This window comes from Lepisma saccharinum, chromosome 21, assembly GCF_977018435.1.
Source record: "Lepisma saccharinum chromosome 21, izLepSacc3.1, whole genome shotgun sequence".
Lineage (NCBI taxonomy): Eukaryota > Metazoa > Arthropoda > Insecta > Zygentoma > Lepismatidae > Lepisma > Lepisma saccharinum.
In genome coordinates, this window is record NC_139249.1 from 22,797,859 (window position 1) to 22,819,991 (window position 22,133).

Sequence of the window (22,133 nt, forward strand, 5' to 3'; positions counted from 1 at the left end):
ATCACCATCCAACTCCCCTAGTTCTTGATATTTGTTTTGAAGTTGCAACTTGAAGTCCTGTTTTACACTATTATTCTGTAGTTTTCCAATGTCAAACTTTGTGCTTTGTTTATTAAATTTCTCCTTTGCGGCCATAATGTTTACCCTAAAACTGGCTACCATAAGATGATGATCACTGCTAATGTCTGCTCCACGTTTACTTCTCACATCTAATAAAGATGTTCTCCATTTTCTACTTATAGTATATGATCAATCTGATTTTGAGTTCTATGATCTGGGGATACCCAAGAGATCTTATGTATATTTTTATGTGCAAATAGTGTACCTCCAATAGTCATTTCATTTGAGGCACACCAATCTACAAACATTTCCCCATTTTCATTTTTATCACCTAGACCATGCTTGCCAATCACTTGCTCCAGTCCAACATTTTCCGAGCCAATTTTAGCATTTAAATCGCCCATTACAATAATAACATCTTTCTTCTTAACCTTATTTGTAGTGTCTTGTAATTCTTTGTAGAACTCTTGTTTTTCTTCTATTTCTGCTTGGTTTGTGGGTGCATAGCATTGTATGATGCTCACATTTCTAACCTTTGCCTGTAATCTGACCATAATTATTCGTTCATATACAGGCTTCCAGTCCAATATACTTCGAGCAGTCTTCTTGTTTATGAGTATGCCTACTCCATTACGATGTTCATCATCTTCATTTGGTCTACCTGAATAGAGGAATGTCATACCACTAGATGTTTTCATCTCTCCAAATTCATTCCAACGCACTTCGCTCATTCCCAGGATGTCCAAATTATATTTCTCCATTTCTATTTCTACTTGTTGCAATTTTCCTGCCTCATATAATGTTCTAACATTCCAAAACCCCAATAGAGTTTTCTTTTTAAGTCCAAAGGTCGTCAACAGTTTGTCCGTCCGGCTATTTCCTCGTTTGGTTTCTTTAATAATCTATTTTAAGGGTAGTGGGTTATTGGCCCTCTGACCCCGAGTGCCATGATGGGGCTGCCATCTTTAGGCCTGGGCACTTGCCACTCCACAATGTGGGACACAGATGCAGATGTTCGCATTTGTTTGTTTGGGACTGGGTAGGAATATTAGGATAGGATATACTAGGTAAGATGGGGCGTTGCAGAACGCCTTAGTCTGGCTTCTCTTCTGAGACCTGTCCAGCATGGGTGACCCTGCTGGTAGAAAATCTACCGCTGGCATAGCTCTCAGCCTCAACAAAGCACGCAAACCCCTCCGCCCGCACGGTCAGTGCTACTTTAAGGTGGCGTTCCCTGGAGGGGAATTGCTTGCTCATTATTGTTACTAACACAATGAAAAATATAACTGAAAAGTAAAATTAAAAATAAAAGCAATACAGTTTCTACATGGACACACACACACACACACACACACACACACACACACACATTCACACACAAATACCTACATAGAAAGCAGATTTCCTGAGCTAAATGTATAACGCATTGCTTTCTGGGACTTTTATCTACGTAGGTCCAATTGTTAGGCATGTATGATTTTAATTGTCTTTTAAATGTTACAATTGAGGATGCGGCTTGGATTTCGAAGGGCAGTCTGTTCCAGTGTCCTGCAGAGGTAACGGTAATCGAATTGGCTTGGAAGTTAGATCTGTGGATATGGATGGATAACAGAGATTTTCCACGTGATCTGGTGTTGCGGGAGTAAAAGTCTAAAAGATATTGATCCTCCTGGCGAGGTATTTTGGGTCTTTTATCTCTAGGGCTTTGTATAGTAGGACAAGGTTGTGATAAATCCGTTTATCACTTAATTTCAGCCACTCGATCTTCGCATTTTAATACATAAATACAATAATAAAAATAAAATTGAAAGTAGAGTATTCTGTACATACATTGCTAACTTCAAATTTGTATTATTTTATTGACCCGTGCAGGATATGAAGACCTGATCAAAGAAGGAGAAAGATCCAAAGAGTGATTCATGTCAAATGAATTCGGTAGACAATTTTCACTAGTTTTGTATCACGTACTGTATAAATTTCAATGACTCCTTTATTCAGAAATTATGTCGACTTGTTTGTAAATTGTATTTATCTTAAAATGTTATTTAAGGTAAATTTATAAATCTAAACAAACTTGGGGTTCAGTTCATCTAAATACTTCTAACAAAAACTTCGTAATCTTACAAAATAGAAAATACCATTGTTTGGTTCGAGAAGACTTTCAACTACCAGTTAATCTCATTAAATGTTTAGTGTTTTTTCTGCAAAATTTATATTTTTTATTTTTCAAAAATAGATGTATTGATTTATTATGAAAGTTTACGCTATTTGGAATATTTCTGAGAAATCCGGACGTTGATAGGGGACACCGTTCCCGAGATATATCAAATCAAAAAATATACAATATGGCGGATTATTTTCAATATGGCGGCCGTCGGAGCGCACATATAAATGAGCTATTCGACTAAAAATATCTTTAATGACAGAACAATTAATCCTACAGAGTCTCTTGCTTTTATGAAAAACTCAATGATTCGGGACTTGGCCGCCGGCTTGTAATAAAGATGCACTTTTTTGGCACTATCCTCCATTTTGGGACATATTTTATAGCAAATTTTTCATTCAAATTCATAAAGTTTTATATTGTTGTAAAGGTTATGAATTAGGCTACTACTTTCATTCAAAATAATTTCCTGTCATTTAATTTATTCAAAAGTTACAAGGCAAAAACTTCTGATAGTGCTAGAAAAATTACATATTTTAAGGATTATTTTCAAATTACGGTAAAACTACTGACATTAGCGAAAAACTAAACCGAATTTTCTTCGTAGTCCATGTAATGAGGATCAAGACTTAAAAAAGATTTTTTGTTTACGACCACTGGTTACTAAGATAAAGGTCATTAACTGGAATGTCCGCCATATTGGCGCCATCTTGAACCACTCAAATTGTTGAAGGTTGGCTGAGTGACATCAATCGGATCTGAAATGTGCATAACATAAGCTTTCAAAATTAGTCAAAACATTTTATTCATACCTGAAGTCATGCTTTTCCATTTGGCACCCGGAATAAAGCTATACCCTTAAGAGAGGGGGTTTATTGTGAAGAGTGCAAACGTTGTAGTGTCGACTTGAGTTGTAACGTGATGAGCTTCTATTGTGAATTTATGAACGCGCATATCAAAAACACATGAGAATAAAAAAATATTGACAGTTAGTAAAAAGGTATATAATATACAAATATAAAATAGTTTTGTTAAACTTGAAATCTACTTTTATATTATTTGAAAAAATTATGGTTCACAATGTTACATAATTCTTATCACTCAAAGTAGCGATTCAGTTGATTATACGTATTCTTTAGGAAAACAGATGATTGTAACCTTGAAACACACATGTTAGGGAAATAGACTACAGACCAAAGCTATCTTGAAGTATTACATGCCCTGTATTCCACTCAACAAAACATTTAATTTTTGCACAGTGTACCTACACAAGGCAAAACGAAGCAGGAATGCAAACATTTCTTACTCTGATTGCATGCGGAATGCTACACGTTGCTTGCTCTATTACCGGCGGTTCAGTGCAAGACAAAAGGAATTGGCTAGAAAATTACATCCTTACAACGACCATTGTTCACGCCGTATGCTGAAAATGAATGTCAAATGCCACCATTACTGACTTATGGGCCATGCTTCTAGTTTCCCGAACTGGTCATTCGTTCAAAGTGTCTATCTGGCCCGAAGGGATAAAAGTGTCCAGCCCAAGGTAAGTCGCACAAAAAATAAAGTACGTGACCAATAGCCTATATTATTATATATCCTAGTATTTAAATGAGGGGTAACTTCATTTTCATGAAAATTGAGTTACATATACTGTATAACTTACAAGTGATTTCAGCGCTAGAAATATCTCCTTAGTTTCAAATTCTTGCTCATAAAGGCACCACTAAGTTTGTGCTATAACACTTGAACATAAAACTAAGTTATTTAAAGCGCCTTTTTCCTCAAAACTGTCTTGAATGGAGTTACGTCACTTGTGCTTTGACACCCTCATATATTACTACAGAGCATTCCCTGACATTCGATACAATACTCGGCGGCAAGCGGCCCGGCGTCTCGTATCTTGTTAAAGGCGGCGGATAGATTTCCGAGGAGACTGTTCTAACCTTTGTCCTATCTCATCGAGGTTTTCCTCAGTAAGTACACGTGGGATTTTCTTTCCACTTTTATTCGGAACTGATCCTGTTACTCTAAACTTTTTTACTAGGTTTAATATAGTGGTCCTATGTGGAACGGCAACACCAGGAAATTTCGTTGCAAAACGTCGTCGCACTTCTGCACAATTCCTCTTTCCGAAGTAACACTCGACAAGATAAATCCTTTGTTGTAATGTAAACGTTTGTAGTGCCACGTTAAGCCACAATATTCAACACACGGACACGACACAACACAACTTCCGAGGAAGGATTATACTGACGTCAGTCTGCAACGTCAACAGAAAGGGAAAGAGAGCGAATGCAGGGAGAGGGGAAAAATCAGACTGTAGCGTGCGACTGTCGCGGACCCCGTTCACCGGGAAAGACAAGCACTGACGCCGGGCCGCTTGCCGCCTAGTCTCATAGCGAATGTCCGGGAATGCTCTGTATAATCATTTGAAGACCACAGGTAAAGAAAGTACCTTATTTGCCTGTTAGCATGGTCATGAGTGGGCAAATGATTTTAAGATGCAGCACCGTTTCAAAAATTTAGCTGTTTCAATACAGATCGTTTGATTGATTGATTTGTGTTTTAAGTCCACTTTATGCACAGTAAGGCTAATCGGGACTGGACCTATAGTTTAAAGTGGGAGAACCAGTATGTGCCTCCACCAGGAATCATCCGATTATTTGAGATATGTATTTTAGGACATGAGATCAAGTAAAATGAACAACACACTTTGTTGCACCTTCTTGACCTTCTCGTGAGAGTAACACATTTATCCTCTTTATACTCCCTCTTTGATGATTCAGCACCTTTTTCCGTCCTTTTCTTTCATGTTGAAACAGAAAAATAAATTATTTTCACTGTTCTTGAGTAGCTACATAAAAACCTATAGTCTCATTTTGTAGAGCAGATCGAGAGATATAAAAAAGTACAATACTATAATCATTGCAGCCCCAATTGTTCCCAAGATGATGAAGCTAAAATTGCGAAAGAAAACACGAACTTAAACAACACCTTTAAGTCAGAACCAGTTCTCTGCATCATGGGCGGAGTTTGAGCTTTTGCTTTTGTTTGGGTGGGGGGAGACCCTGGGAAAAGCATATGATGTACCTGAGGGTTATTGAATATCCCCTAGTATATAAGGGGGCCTTCCCCCGGTAATTAAAAAATTAAAAACACTGAGTTTTAGGCCTTTTAGATTTTAAAATGTTAAATTTCCTCGCTTAAGTAAACAAATATTAATTAGTATATTGGTTGTCAGCTTTAAAATGAGCAAAACAGTACGAGTATTGCAGTTTGCATTTCATTATTTTTTTATTGATACAATACTCGTATTACTTTTAAAAAACTTACCGTACAATAGTAAGCTTCAGAAATTTTAGAAAAATTAAATTGAAAAGTTCTTTTGATGGCTCAGCAGTAACTGTTGACTCAACACAAAGTCATTTTACGTTTTTCTTTCTTCAAACTGTACACATCAATCAAATCGTCTAAGATCCGCTCTTGCGGCGCAATTACCGCACATTTACAACATGCCAAACGTCAAGATTTGCTGTATGACTTAATAACAAAAATGTAGTAACTGAACTTAATCGTGTGTTATTTCTTTAGTCTCCTTTAAGTTGGGGGCCCAGGCCCCCCCTGGTCCCTCCAGAACTCCGCCTATGCTCTGCATGTATATAGAACGAGCAGAAAAGAGAGAGGATCAAATAAACGCATTTTATTAGCACCTTTTTTGCACCTTTTTTAAAATATTTTCAGAACCTTTTTTCTTCCTTATCCGACCATAATTTTGCACCTAAGAATTCTTTCCCTAGTCATGAGCACGTTCTTTCCCTGTATACACAATCAAAACCTCATTGCAATGGGAAAAGAAACACGTTCTATTCTTCTACAATTCGTCTGATAACATCTTTACCTCAATTTGGCTAAAAATGTACGAAGGGCGTTCTTTCCCTGAGGTCCTCATTTGTTAAGGCTTAATAAAGAGAAATTCGACAAACATTAGGAAGAAAACTACAAATAAGGAATTGATAACATTAGACTAAAAGAAAGAAAAAATTCAAAAGCAAAGCAAATAATATGGTGTTAGGAATACACAATAGAGAAGAGAAATTCATAACATTCAGGCTAAATGAAACGGAAACACACTTAAAGGAGGAAAATAGAAGCCTAAATGTAAGAGAATAGAACCACAGCTGTGATAGAACTATGTAATAATTCGAAACTAATTAGACTATTTTCTGGAATACTGTTAATTATAAACTAAACAACTACCTTATTTAAGAATAACTAGCAATGACTGTATGTGTAGTTAATCAAAATTAATTGTATTTACTATATTATAATTCATTCATTCATTCATTGTTTTCTGCCTAATTGGCAGGTTTTTCACTGCAATCTCCAGCTTTCCCTGTTCTCTGCCTTACGCTTCGTAATAGCATACGACCCAGTTAATTTAATATCATCCATAAGCTGATATCTCTTTCTTCCACGGACTTTTCTTCCTTCAACCATTCCCTCCAAGGCATCTCTTAGCAGGCAGTTTCTTCTTAGACAGTGTCCTAACCAGTTTCTTTTCCTCTTCTTGATGGTCTCCAGTATAGATCTTTTTTCACCAACTCTTTTCAGTACGGCTTCGTTTCTTACCTTGTCCGTCCATTTTACACGCTCCATTTTTCGCCATGTCCACATTTCAAAAGCTTCGAGTCGTTTCTCTTCATTTCTTCTCAACGTCCAGGTTTCTGCACCATATAGTGCTACACTCCACACAAAACATTTCACTAATCTCTTCCTTAGACCTATGTCCATGGGTCCACAAAAAACATTTTTTCTTCTATTGAAAGCTTCTTTTGCTATTGCGATTCTCATTTTCACTTCTTGGTTGCAGCTCATGTCACTGCTTATAGTGCATCCGAGGTACTTGAAGCTATCCACTTGCTGGATTCTTTCACTGTTTGCTCTCACATTAATATTCCTTGGTTTCCGTCCTATAACCATTGCCTTTGTCTTCTTTACATTAATCTTCATTCCATACTGCTCACATCTGCTGTTTAACTCTTCTAACATACTATTTATGGTTATTTCATCCTCAGCGAATAATGCCATGTCATCAGCAAATCTTATGCAGTTTATTCTTCTTCCTCCTAATTTGACACCCCCTGTGCCCTGGAAACAAGTTTTCACTATATCTTCTAAATAAATATTAAACAAAGTAGGCGATAGGCAGCATCCTTGTCGTACTCCTCTTCCAATTTCACAGCCTTCTGTCATTTCGTCTCCCGTTCTCACTTTAACTCGTTGATTCATGTATAAGTTGCTTAGAAGTCTTCTCTCTTTCCAATCTACACCAATTTTCTTCAGAATTTCTAAAAGTTTAACCCAATTCACTCTATCAAAGGCTTTCTCCAGGTCTACAAATACTACAAACACCTCCTTTCCTTTCTCTAAATATCTTTCCCCAATGGTCCTCAGTAAACCAATTGCATCCCTTGTACCTCTTCCTTTCCTGAAACCAAACTGTTCTTCCTCTAACTCGCCACTGACCTTCGAGTATAGGCGTCTGTTCAGAATTCTTAAAAGAATTTTTGCCGAGTGAGATATCAAACTGATTGTCCTGTACTCAGAACATTTTCTGGCATTGCTTTTCTTCTGCAGAGGTACCAAAACAGTCTCCGTGAAATCTTGTGGCCAATCCCCTTTCTCATAGATTTCATTGCATAAGTGCAGTATTTCTCTTTTTCCATCTCCCAGGCATTTGATAAGTTCAACAGGAATTTCATCAGTGCCCGTTGCTTTCCCATTCCTCATTTCTTTGAGTGCTTGCTCAAATTCTTCATTCAGGATATAGTATCCTTTCTCATCGTCAGGCACGTCGTCTTCATTTTCTACATTCAGACTGTCTGGGCGATTCTCTTTCTGGTAGAGCTCTTCAACGTACTTTCCCCACACATTCGATATTCCTTTTTTGTCTGTGATTTCACATCCTTCCTCGTCTTCTATCATCCACATTGTTTTCCATTTCTTCTTTTGGAAGCCCAAGCAGTTTACTTCACGATACATCAAGTCATACCTTCCTCTTTTTTCCAGTTCTTCAATTTCTTCACATTTTTGTTTCATCCATTGTTCTTTTGCCCTGTCAGTTTCTCTTCTTAGCTGGTTATTCAGTATCTTGTAATTATGTCTTCCCTCTTCTGTATTTACATTCTTCCATTTTCTCCGTTCCTCCATTTTTTCCATCATACTTTCAGTAATCCATGGTTTCTTTGCACTTTTCCTTTCCCTGTAGCCTATTGTTTCATCCACTGCCTTCTGTAAGCAGCTTTTTATTCCATCCCACATCTCATCCTTATTGTTACAACTAGCTTTAAACTTATTATAGTTTCCTTGGAAATGTTCTGCAAATTTTTGTCTTTCATCTTCTTCCCTTAGCTTCTCTAAGTGGGGTTTCTTGCTCACCTGGTTTTGGGTTATCTTCTTCAATGTAAGATTGATTTCTCCTATTAGCAAGATGTGGTCTGAATTAATGTCAGCTCCTGGCAATGTCTTCGCATTTTTCAAACAATTTCGAAATCTTTCTTGTACCAGTATGTAATCTATCTGGTATCTTTTACAGTGGACATATCCAGGTGTACCTCCTTCTCTTATGTTGTTGGAACAGTGTGTTTCCAACAATTAGGGAGTTTCTTTTACAGAAATTTACCAGGCTTTCCCCTCTCTCATTTCTCTCGCCTAATCCATATCTTCCTACTGTACTTCCATCCTGCATTTCTCCTACTACAGCATTCCAATCACCCATTACGATAATGCACGAACCCTTTCTCTCTTTTTCCATCAATTCCTCTATCTTCTCATAGTTTTCCTCCACTTCTTCTTCTGACAACCCACTATGTGGCATATACACTAGAATTAACACTAAGTCTTTCTTCTTTCCTTGAAGTTTCACCATTATAATCCTGTCATCCACATAACGCACTGCTATAACTTTATGTTTCACACCTGGTCCTAGCACTATTCCCACACCACGGTTTCCTTGTTGATCACCTCCAGAATAAAACATCTTGAACTCATCACTCACTATTTCACCATTTTGTTCCCACCTCACTTCTGATATTCCCATAACATCTACTTTGTTTCTTCTCATTTCTGCCTTTAAGTTTTCTAGCTTTCCCGACTGTAACAGGGTTCTGACATTCCACGTTCCAATCCTTAATCTTACCTTCTGTTTGCTTCTCTTTTCCCCATCAGTGTCCTTTGTCATAACGTGTCCTTCCCAGACATCCCCCTCCCGGACATCCGAATGGGGGGCTAGTTTACGTCCGGAATATTTTGCCTTGGAATAACTCATCATGATTGCAGTTTTTCTAGGGAAAAGATATATGCGGTAGCTTCCCGTTGCTTTCCGCACACCACTCTCTCTTTCGCATCTTGAAAGATCCCAGGGGGCCCCAACGAGGAGGTGAGGAGAGTGGATCTGACTAAATGAGCCCTCCGGACTTCACCGAAATTCACTGCACCAAACGTATGGTGTTTGGATATAGGTTGCATATCAGTTCCATCAGGATTTTTGACTCAAGGTCGAGAAATCCCATTTAGCCTTTGCCCCCCTATATTATAATAATATTAATATTATTTATGAAATGTAATTATAAGCTACAAAAAATATTTTGTAGCTTCATTTGCTTATATATTCCATTGTCATTGTAACAAAATTTCAATTACAAAGATACAAAATTTTTAATTTATTTTTAATTAGTTTACATTACAATTATTCTGGGGAAAATTTAATATTTTAAAAAGGAAGCTTCTACATCATTGTTAGTTTCACAAATGAATGCACAAGGCTGAAATATTTTAAGTCATTCAACACGAACAAGAAAGAAAAGAAGTTATTAATCCAGGTATGTTGAAAATGGTTTAGAAATGCATGAAATAAATTTTGTCCTGGAACTTACTGACCTCTCCTTGTGGTGTTTAATTCGCGTTAAGGTACTTTACATCAAACTCTGCGATTTTTCAGGTGTCCATTGCCAAGAATGAAGATACCCAAATGTGTCATTCTTTCTTCGGCCATTATCGTGATATTCTGCTCCTGTTCTTTCGCTTTTAACTTCTCGAATTCCTTAGGAGGTAAGTAATTAATCAATAGTTCAAACGAAGCAATTAACTTGTATCACAAAGTACGAGGTATGGCTTTAAAGTCGAAATCGTTTCTGCGTTACACGATGAGAAACATGTTCTCACAGGTTAACCATCCTATACTTATCTCTTAGTTATAAAGTTCACTGACTAGATAATAATGAGCGTACCCAGCGGGGGGCAAAGAGGGCCGCTCTCCTTGGAAAGAATGATGAAATTTTTCATTTGGCTCACTGTGCTTTTTAGGTAGAAAGTAAAATAAATGTCATTACTTTTTCAAATAATTAAAAAAAAAAACTGACAAATTTTCAGTATAGTTTCATTACTGAGAAAGTATTGTTTGTATTGAAAGTATGTTTTCTTTGCCCCCCTGGAAAAATGCCTCGGTGCGCCCATTTACAGAACAACTACTGCTAAACTAAGTTCTAATATAGTAATACTTGTTTTCATATCGGGTGGGTCACTGTTTTTGTTGCAGTTCATTTCGTTATTAGATTCTGCTGAATAGTCATTACTGCTGAGAATCTTCCAAAAGTAAATTTCATTTTCAATGGTTCATATTATTATTTACGCTGGGAATAGTGTGAAGGCAAGACGAGACAAGACTTGTCTCGACTTATAAATATCCGACTTCTTCTCGCCTGTATGGGCATGTCTCAGTACTGTCTCGAGCTTTGAAATTTTATGGTATTGACAACATACACAAATATTCACTTCGTATGGAGGTCATTAAATCAAAAAATCTTTCTTAATGACCAGGACGGACTTATATGTAAACATATATCTTCATATGATGCTAAGATCAATGTTATTTTGTATTATCTTTGCGAATAGTGGTGTGAAAGCTAATTTCATTTTCCATATTTTTACATATGTCATACATATTTTAGTTATGTTTACATATAATTTCCATATTTTCAAACAAATTATATTATAATAATATTAATATTATTTTTGAAAAGTAATTATAAACTACAAAATTTTGTAGATTCATTTGTTCATATATGCCATTGTACCCACAGAAAGTAACAAAATTTTAATTACAAAGATACAACATTTTGAATATATTATTAAATATTATGTATTAGAATACTCTGTTAGTTTTGTAGTCTTTATTTTAAATCTTGAAAGTAGACAAGGCATTTGTTAAAATAACATTCATTTCAATAAGCTTTCGCGGTAAAATCTGTTGAATGCTTCCATTGCTCCATGAGACAATGAAGGCAGTTTTAGTCAATGCATATCTGTCTATCGAGACAACAGGAGGAGATCCATGTTTCATCACTTAAGGAAGTTTGGTATTGTACTGTTTGGTAACAGAAAATAGAGCACATTTTGTATTTAAATTTTGCACTACAATTAATGTCATGTAAACCTGATGTATTCTATTTAGCTAAGTGAGCCGCTAAATAAATAAAATCGACATATTTCACAATCATAAATGCATATTTAATTCAATATATTGATTAAAATAACTAGACATATATTTACATATGTAACAAATTTTAGTACATGTAAATCAGTTCCATGTTAATAACGGGTGTCTCATTTCGACAGTACAACCCCTCGAATAACTTAATTTTGTCTGTATGTGATTGTATTTTTTCAGTTTCACAATTAAAAAAGCTAATGGATTGATTGATATTTCTCATTACAATAAACAAAATAAATGACATTTCTAAGAAATAATCAGGTAAATGTTTCCTTGGTATGTATGAGGTAGCACAGTAAAGTACATTTAGTTTAGGTATTTTTTCTAAATATCGTGCCGAGTGTCTAATACATCAAGTATCGCTCTCGACTCGATTTTCTCGTCCGGGGACAATTTCTAATTTATTCTGTTTCTTCATCACAGAGCTGACGGACCATTTAACACCCTGGAACAGGACTGGAAATGCCACATACTGCATCAAAGACTTAGGCTGCATCAGGTATGGCGACGAGTGGTATAATATAAGATATAGACCTGTGAACGTCTTACCATCATCCAGAGCTCACGTTGCCACCAAATTCTTCCTCTACAACCAGCAATTACAAGTTAGTATTGGTTCTGTTGTATAAACGATTACAGCCTGTTTCGCCTTATTGCGTTTTCACATCCCACCCTAATACCATTTCGCGAGATTTAAGTGGCACTCTGTCTAAAGCGAAACGAGACATCCTATTTGGCCTTATCCTGTTTCGCCTTACACACAAAAAAATTTCCTACCAGGGGATATTATCGACATGAAGGGTCATTATTATTAATGTAATAAAACACCATGCTACATTGATATAATGTACATTTATCTCGTGTCTCTGGGACTCATACTACAAGTATAATTTATTTCAATTTTCTAGGTTCATGCAGAATGATGCAGCAGCTCGCCGAATCCACTTCTTCACAGAAGGATCTTCCTTGTACTTCCCAGCTAACCTAACCTAACCTAACCCATTATGAATTACCCTGCAAGTCGATAATATTCCCAGGTGGGAAATTTTTTTGTGTGTAAGGTGAAACAGGATAAGGCGAAATGGGATATCCCGTTTCGCCTTAGAAAGTTCGTGTCACATAAATCATTTGAAATTGTATTGGGGGAAGTGAAAACGCAATAAGGCGAAACGGGAGGACACGGTATAAACATAATATGAACTTTCTTGGGTGGAATCAAGGGCATGCATACACACAAACATGATAGTTGGACGAAATCGGTGGTGTACTCGGGAGGGTCGGTGGGGATTATAGCCCCTCCTTTGTCCAGCGACGAATTAACGACTTTCTTAGAGCGGTTCGACGGCCATTTTATATTTCTCGCTTGTTAGATTGACGAGGCTTACAGACTGCAGAACTTCCAGAGTAATACTGCTGCTTCGCCAGGTCCCAGGTTCGATTCCCAGCCTGGGCATGGGTATTCTTTGTGAGTATTCCTTGTCAATTTCCTCATATCACCACCCATTCTCATGATAACAAAAATTGTAAACAATCATATCACAGCACTGAAAATATCTCGTGACGATTTGACGATCCATAGTGTAAATAGAATGACAGACAACACAAAATTTGTTTTAATAGTCTCCATTGTTAAGTTTTATTACAGACTATAGATCGTCCTTGTGTGCGAGATATGCACGGAGAAATCAAGCGTAATCCTTATGAGATTTCACCAAGGCATTATGTTTAGTGAATCAAGCACAATCGTTGATTGATTAGCCTTATGTAGAGTTTCTGATATTTTTGTCGGTACGACCAAAAGTGTGAGAATAACTCTATTCTCTCCGCAGCATCGCAAAGTACAGCCTAATGCAGAATCTTTTCAAGGCATCGACTATGACGCTACGAAACCCACACAAATCATCGTCCATGGTTACTTGGGCAACGGGAAGGCCTACTGGATGACCGTGAGTAGAAATGCACGAAGAGCATCTTAATTACATTGGTGAAATCATCATTATGATTAGGGAAAGGAACTTTAGGTAAATAAATGTGTTTTTTTTTCTGCGATAAGATAGACCCCTCGTTTTTGCCAACACAGCAAATTTTATTTTACATAAAAACACATATTTTCCAGTTTTCCGTATGTAAATACATATTTTGCGAATTTTCATTTTAAATACATAAAATCGCTCATTGACTTCAGCTACCTCGAAATCCTCGAAGAGAAAATGTTTATTGTCCGCACCTCTTTCATATCGAGTGTGTTAGGTTTGTTTTGTCTTTGAACACGCTCGCTGGCAGACTTCTAGCGCCTCGCCTACGATCCTATTAGGGGAAAATATTACCCCCACTGGATCTAACGCACAAGTGCTCATGTCTAAATGTACAGAAAGTTTTGGGAAACACCAAGGTTTTCAAACTTTGCGCCAAATTGCACGTGTTTTGGAAGGTCAAGTAGAAGAAGAGAAAGCTTTGGAAAACTTTAGCATTAGTGACATTTCGTGCTTCTAATATGCAAGAATTGTTTCTTGTGACGTGGAGCGTTTTTCTCACAATGTAAGATGCTTTTTAGACATAATCGTCACAGATTTACAATAGAGAAGTTGGAAAGAAAAACTATTGTGATCCACTGCAACTCTTCCAAAAAATAGCTTCGCTAAGAGGTAAGCATTTAGAAACTGATTTCAAGTGTTTAAAATGCATGTAATATTTTGTTTTTGTTACCAAATGTTTTTTTTTTATTTTTGTCACATATTTTCCTGTTTCTATCACATATTTTCAACATTTATGACACATAAAAAAATAAATATTTCTGTGTTTTTTAGCACATAAAGTTCCGTTCCCTAATTATGATACATACAGTATAAACTATCATTTATATGTATGCACTTTTTAACTCACTTTCCCTCCTTTCTTTATCACTCTCTTCCACCTTTTTCTCTCCTTCTTTCCTTCTGCAACTGTCTCTCTTACCATTTTCTTGGATAAGAAACATCTACGGTGAAAATTGCAACTACGTGCGCTATAGGACGACCTGTTAGCGGCAGGTATAGGTTGGGTAGTTTAAGCTCGAAGAATGATATTTCTATTTTACATTTTTTCCATATGTTAGCTTTTATCATATATTTTGCACATTTTAGTTATTTTTACATATTTTCAAACTTCTTCTGACATATATTCCATATTCACGCTATTACTACATTTTCCCTTCTTGTATTTTCCGTTCGTCTGTATTCCCTACTCCCTGTTTGTTTTACATCTTGACAATACACCTGTTATTCTAGCATTCTTGTCAACGGTAGAGAATGCAAGCTCAAACTTTTGCTGTGAAATTCATTGATTATTTTAAATATAATCCCATTACTTCATGTGGACGCAGTTTCAGTCAATATGAATCTGTCTCAGAAACAACAGGAGGAGATTCACGTTTCAGCACTTGAAAGAATGTTTCATAATCCATTGTTTGGTAACAAGAAATAAAGCTCATTTTTAATATGAATTTTGCTCACCGTTAATGTCATGTAACGCAAATGCATTTTATTTAGTAGGTGACTCACTTGCTTAATGAAAAATTGCCATTTATCACAATTGTAAGTCCATATTTAATTCCAGCTTTTGATCATAATAACTAACAGTGGCGAAGCGTGACATTTTTACGTAGTCATCGCACGACTTGCCGAACGTTAGGGTTAATCTTTTAGGCCAGGATGGGGGATTCCTACATTGATAATGATGATAACAGTGTTCGTATAAGACATGTAAAGTAGAGATGGCCAAATGATTTTTTTTTACAGAGTATATGATTGTAGAAAAAAGAAGACTATAGTTTCTTAATAAATTCTACCCGAAAAATGGAAAAATTGTTAAACCTCTCTCCCCGAAATTCAGATTGCCTCCGAAATCCGGGTAGTAAAATTTCCGAATCGAGATTTAAAATTTTCCGGAATCCTGATGTTTTTTACCATCGCTGGTGTGAAATTAAGATATATTAGGAAAAACGTTCTGTCTAAGTATGTCTGTCACCTCGAGAACAAAAATCTTGATCAGTCTTGTCATTTGTAAGCATAGTAAACACAAAACAACATGAAGTACTTCGTGTTTTGTAAAGCAAGAACATTTTCTTCCGAAATCCATATTTGAACCTCAACATCCAAAAATAATAATAATAATAATAATAATAATAAATAAAAGGAGAAATACTATGAAGGAAATAGAATGGATCCAGAACTGCTTATTTTTTTCAGTTCTTTCTATCATTAACCGTGGGAAAATTTATGCTTTTGCTTACTTATATTTTTTCTATGCATCATTACTTTCATGTAACCTGTGTAAGTTGCCTTGCAATGCTCTTCAATGTGTTTCTCTCTTAAAAACAAGAGCGTTGCATGATTTACACTGCTGGACATTCTGAGAAGTTTCATCTTGATGGCGTCACAGAAACCCTGCCGTGTTTGTAAATAAGGAGGCTGAAAAATGGTCTTATGACCAGACCTTCAAGAGCGGGGAAAAGCGGTCGAAGGACCTTGGATTCGTAGACCTGCAGCGATGACTTGTCCCGCCTGACACCATTGCACTCAACAGAAAATGTAGCGAAAAGGTTGGGCACGAGGGTAGAACTGGACTGTCCCTTCGATGCGCTAAACTTAGCGAAACTCTTGCATATTTCTAGCTGTTTCATGGTATCACCTGACTAATTTCGTTCAAATATGCGAGTATTCTGGTTTATTTTTTACTTCTTCTCTAAAATATTTAAAAAGCAATTTTTTTCTTATTTTGCTCTGTCATCGCTGGATCTCCCGATGACCGAAGATAACTAAATATGTATTTACGTGTCTAACAGTTTTTGGTACATATAAATTCGTTCTCTGATGGTCGTCCATTGTGCAAGACATAACCCAGACTTTAATCCTCTTCAGCATTGCCAACCGTGCGGTCCTAACTGTCCATGTACGGTAATTTCATGTTTCATGCAGGCGTACGGTCATGGAGAGAATTTTAATTAGGGCCTATATATAAAAAGGAATTAACAGTCATATGTTTTCGTTGAACTGTGATAAGACATGTTTGATTCCGCTGTTGTGCATGGGAATCAAATCCGTCCAACTTTAAAAATTTGTAAAAAGTGAACTTTTTTGAACTAGTTGAAGAGAAACATTCGTAAGACAAAAACATAATTTTCGGTCTCTGCACAAAGGGAAAGAAAGAAAAGCGTTAAAGTAACTTGAAACACAATCTTTAAATGAAAATATGTTTGTTTTCTGGCAGCAATTGAAAGGTTGGCAGAGGGTCTTCTCCAGGGCGTAGCATCATCGTCGCCTTGTAATCAAGTAATCCCGGCTTCGATACCCGGTCGAGTCACATAGTGGTTCGGATCTCACTTTAAACTGTAGGTCAGTCCCGATTAGCCTATCTGTGCATAAAGTGAGGTACAGGCTCGATAACAAAACGTTCAATACGCCACACTATGCATGTATAATTGTGTAAGAAAATACGTAAGATGAATGTGTCCTGTCCAGCAAACGAAAATATGGTCCATATAATATACGTGTATACATAGTTTTGACGTGCTAAGAGTTTGGCAACACTTTATCAGCCATGTAGAAAATTGTCCCTTGGTCCAATTTTTCATATCGTTAGAGTGATAGCTTTCATGGAGCCATCCCATGCCCCGTACAGTATCTACCTGAGCTACGACGCCAGGTGTCGTGGGTTCGAATCCCGACCTGGGCATGAGTGTTCTGTGTGTGTATGTACTTATCAATTTCATCACATCATCCTCATCTTCGCGATTAACCAAAAGTGGAAGACAAGCGAATTAAAATCAAACAATGAAATAAATTGTTTTGGTAACATTTTCTTTTTCTTCCTCTTCCAGGGAATAGCTCGAGCATTGGTGAATGTTACCAAAGGCACCGCCTTCACCGTCGGCTGGTTCAAGGGGGCCCTACCGCCCTATCTCCAAGCTGTGGCCAACACACGAGTTGTCGCTCTGGAGATTGCGAATTTCATCAGATTTCTGCAGGTATATGTATTCAATTAGTTTATCCACTACCACAGGTTCCGACTTTAGGAGTGGGGCACTTTCTGCCCCCCAACATTTCTCAAACAGTACATATTGAATGAAAATGAAAATGTAAAAAAAATAAACAAATGATCCGTTGCCATTTCTGAAGAGACGGCACGGGAAGGTTCTAGATATTCACGAACCGGTCTGCGTGGCCTGTCATGCCCCAATGGTGCGAAACGTTGCTGCTCGTTGGCTCGTTCTCAAGTGGCATGTGTCGCTTATCGCTTGTCGCTTCGGTGTGAAATCTCCCCTCAATCTGGAAGAGAATTCCCGTGAATCCATTTCTCAAATGATTACGGCCTTACAGCATCAAAATCTCATTCGTTAAAAGAAATCAACCTTTGATGTACTAAGAAAGTCGTGAATTTCCAACACACAAGTACAGCGCCTTGAATAACGTAGTGTGAAAAACGACCCAAAAAACTGGTTCCCGAGACGAATGAGAACATAGATGGCAGTGCGTTCAGTATCGGTGCTAATTTTCTTATGAAAGTAATGCGGCTTTGTAAGTTTTTGGAATATATTATGTAGATTTGTTTGTCTTGAAAGGCGGTACGTGAATTGATGGAAACAGTTATATTTGTGGAGTGATTTGCAGTCACGAAATGACATTAATTTGGAAAGAAAAGTAAAATAAAATTAATAAATAAATAGCATTCGTAAGACAAGAAGAAACATTGCAAAGTGATTCCGGACGTCAGGTGTTGGATTGTGTACTAGAGTTTTATTTTTCTATGTTATTAGAATATAAATAGTATCCTGAGAGATATTTCATACCGAGGCGACAAACCACAAGTGTTGCTTGGAAGCGAGCAGTCCGTAATCAATGCAGCCTTCCGAACCGTAGGGACACAAGCTCTGACTGCACCGTTTCCTCAAGGATATTTTAGACCAAAGCGACACGCGACAAACGATACGAGGATTTCACACCAAAGCGACACGGGTCCTTCGGTCCAAGGCTACTTTCATACCGAAGCGAGACGCAACACATGTCGCTTGGAAACGAGCCAATCAAGAGCAACATTTCACATTGTAAAGGCATGACGGGCTGCACAGGCCAGCGTTCGGTTGGTGAAATCCTCAAGCGATAAGTGTCGCGTGTCGCTTTGGTGTGCAATATACCTAAAGCAAGACACTCACTGCATCGCGCATGCGCGAACAACAAACCACGGCAACACGTTGCAAGCTATTGAGGAAATCTCCCTAGTTTGAGCGACACACAAGCGACAAAGTGACACGTGTGGCCTAAGTCTGTTGTTCGCACAATTAGTAGCAAACTCTTGCTAATGGACTGAAGTGCCGCTTCAAGGCTGTCGCTTGTCACTTAGTTGGGAACTTCCCCTGTAGCGTGTCGCTTCGGTCTGACACCCTTCCTTTAAGGAGCTTTCCGATCGAAGTAACAAGTAGCATGCGAATACGACATATGAACGTGTCGTTTGCTGTTTGGACCCTCATGTGCAATGAATGCTATTTTACAGTCTGGAAGTGTCTGTGTCACTAGTCACATCAGTGTAAACATCCCGTGTCGCTTGTCCCATTGGTCTGAAAGTTTCCTTACACTCATGTCGATGGCATTAAGGACGTTTTGTGGGTTTCCCCTTGTCGTTTCATGCAATCATCATTATCATCATTACCGCGATTAGTTTAAAGCGGAAGAAAAGAGACAGTAAATATAAAAAATATATAAATGCTTCAGTGTGTATATATTTAAAAGAAATGATGATGATGATAATAATTATGTATCTAATTCATACACAAAGATTTAGTTGCCAAGAGCATTCCACGCGTATTTTTTCTCCCGTATTATTAATGAAAGTATAACGATAACAGGACGTGATCGACTGTACAGAATGTTCGTTAATATCTTCGCGACCACTGTACCAAATATCATATCAATTATCACATTCATAGAAATGCTCCATGTAAAAGAATCAGACGTTGCAGTGAAAACTCCATTTACTTCCATTATAAGCAGACGAATATGCACCGAGACCAACACCAGCGCCTCTAGCAGTATCATATTCGAGTGGAACCAGCCAGAGAGCCCAGAACCGTGCCGTTTTCCACACTACTTTATTCAAGGCGCTGTAACACAAGTAATCGAATGGTACGAATCCTTAAGCAGTTCAATATACGTACACTCTGTCCCAGACGTCCATGGTGCAAGCGAACGAGAACAAGTCTTCTGCGCAAAGTGACTCCAGAGACCTCGACCAATGAACGGGTGAGAGGGGAAGTGAGTGCATGGAGGGGAAACGCGGCTGCAACTACTACCCATTTGAAGCAGCACGCACTGCTTTTCTCGGCGCACTCGCTTTCTCCCCTTCCCTACCGTTATGCGCGGCCTTGCTCCACAGTCTTATGGGACAAACTGTATACGTGGGGTATATATTGACACCGAGTCTGAAAAGAGCGGTGGAAAATGATAGGAAGAGAATTAAAATAACCAAATACACGCATGGGAGAGAGAAGACGGAGAGAAGGAAGAGAAATTACAAAAAAAGGAAACAGAGCGAACGAGATAGATTAATTAAGAAAAAAATAGGAAAATAAATTAACTGGTACAGAGGAACTGAGCACGAACATAGTTTGAGTTCTTTTTTAGTTCTCAAGTCCACTTCATGCACAGATAGGCTAATGGGGACTGGACATACAGTTTAAAATAGGATCCCAATCATCACGTGCTTCCACCGGGTGTGAAACCCTGGATCTCTTGACTACAAGGAGAGGTCCTGAGCACGAACATATTGATACCGAAACTGAGAGAAAAGATACAAGGAAGGGGAAAGAGGAAAGAGTCAGAAACAAAATCGAGAAATAATGCAAGAATAAGTAGGTAATATTTCCTTATCCCAAGGAGGATCAAGTGAGGTACTCCAACTACACTGAAGTAACACAATAACAAGAGGTATGAAATTTAGAATAACGTAAGCTTGATCGACAATACTGACATTTATGTCCGAAATCCTATTCAAGAACTCATTACCATTGATTGAATAATAATAATAATAATAAAGACAACTCTCACATTCCTGACTTTATATCGACTAACACGATTTATTTATTATCTTTTAGAGTACATTTGGTGTGAAATCTCAGGATGTACATGTGATTGGTCACAGTCTAGGAGCACAGATTTGCGGATACGTTGGTTCAGAGGTACCAGGCTTAGGAAGAATCACAGGTATGAATTTGTTCTGTTCATTAAGCTGCTAATTACATAATAGACACAGCGGATTGATATTCAATTATTTGACAAACTTCGACGTTGTAAATGGAACTTGATATCTTACTCTTATAGATACCTTATATATCCACCATTATGCATATTTCCTCAGATCTCATACTTCCAGAGATATGAATATCAGGCCTGGGTAGTCTGAAACCAGCATTTTTCTCAAACTTTCTAGCTACGACCAGGAAACCAGAATGGCGGATTGTAAATTATTCTATAATGGTTTATAAAGCAACATATAATAACGCTCTTCTAGATATATGGATAAATAATTAAATATCAAATATCCTGCTTTGAAATTCAGATAAAATAATTGCCCTCAATCCAGATTCGGCCATTCCTTCCTGTTTATAACTTAACATGCTGGCAGTATTCAAATCCGCGTCTTTTTCGCTTTAAGAGAAATGAGGTTCATTTGATAACAAATATAATGTTTAGAAATATGTGGAAGTCTGGCCTATAGGGTGGGTGCTTAACAGATAAACTATTGTGTGCTGGCGCGTTATTGTGCTACAACATCTTCCGTCGTCAAACTTACGACAGAGTCCATCCACTTGGTCGTACTGAACATTGTTCATTTAGCGTGGTTTTTCATACCTCCACTTTCGCTAGTGTGTATGTTTTTGTGTGTGTGTGTGGGGTGTGTGTGTGTGTGTGTGTGTGTGTGTGTGTGTGTGTGTGTGTGTGTGTGTGTGTGTGTGTGTGATTTCACATAGAGGATGAAAAATTATTTCGGATGTTCATAAATTTAGACCCAAGTGAAGGTGTCATATAAAAGTACGTGCGGAGGTAGAAGGGAGAGAAATGTTTCTCTGTTGGGTCATTCTTTCATGTACCCTAAATGCTACACAAAAATGGATTTCATTTGAGCTAGACTATAATTTATTCATGCACTATTTTGGTTGCTAGGAGGAGTCAGTAAGAGAGTAGAATCACCTGTGGTAGAACTAATCGACAAATGGGGCGCCTGCCCATCTGCTCCAACCCTCTCGCGCCATAACTGATTGACTCCAATTGCTGTATTATATTTAGAAAGTCAACTCAAAAAAGTGTAATATAATTGAAGCTGATTTGT

General features: G+C 37.6%; 2 protein-coding genes across 2 annotated transcripts in view; one reads left to right on the plus strand and one right to left on the minus strand.

Moving 5' to 3' along the window:
• Positions 1–236: 236 nt before the first annotated feature.
• On the minus strand, positions 237–821 carry LOC146004477 (protein CFDP2-like). The gene has a single exon (XM_083143334.1). The coding sequence runs from the start codon at positions 819–821 to the stop codon at positions 237–239; it is 585 nt and encodes a 194-aa protein (XP_082999460.1).
• Positions 822–3,647: 2,826 nt separating this feature from the next.
• The window catches only part of LOC146003913 (pancreatic triacylglycerol lipase-like), a 35,366-nt gene continuing 16,880 nt past the window's right edge, over positions 3,648–22,133 (plus strand). The window contains exons 1-6 of the mRNA XM_083142398.1: positions 3,648–3,767; positions 10,224–10,333; positions 12,198–12,379; positions 13,604–13,720; positions 17,632–17,778; positions 20,899–21,007. Coding sequence (XP_082998524.1) covers positions 3,658–3,767; positions 10,224–10,333; positions 12,198–12,379; positions 13,604–13,720; positions 17,632–17,778; positions 20,899–21,007 — 775 coding nt within the window. The 5' untranslated portion in view covers positions 3,648–3,657. The remainder of the gene's footprint in view (positions 3,768–10,223; positions 10,334–12,197; positions 12,380–13,603; positions 13,721–17,631; positions 17,779–20,898; positions 21,008–22,133) is intronic.

Excerpts from the sequence above, each read along its gene's own strand:
- LOC146004477 (XM_083143334.1), bottom strand. The coding sequence starts at position 821 with ATGGAGAAATATAATTTGGACATCCTGGGAATGAGCGAAGTGCGTTGG.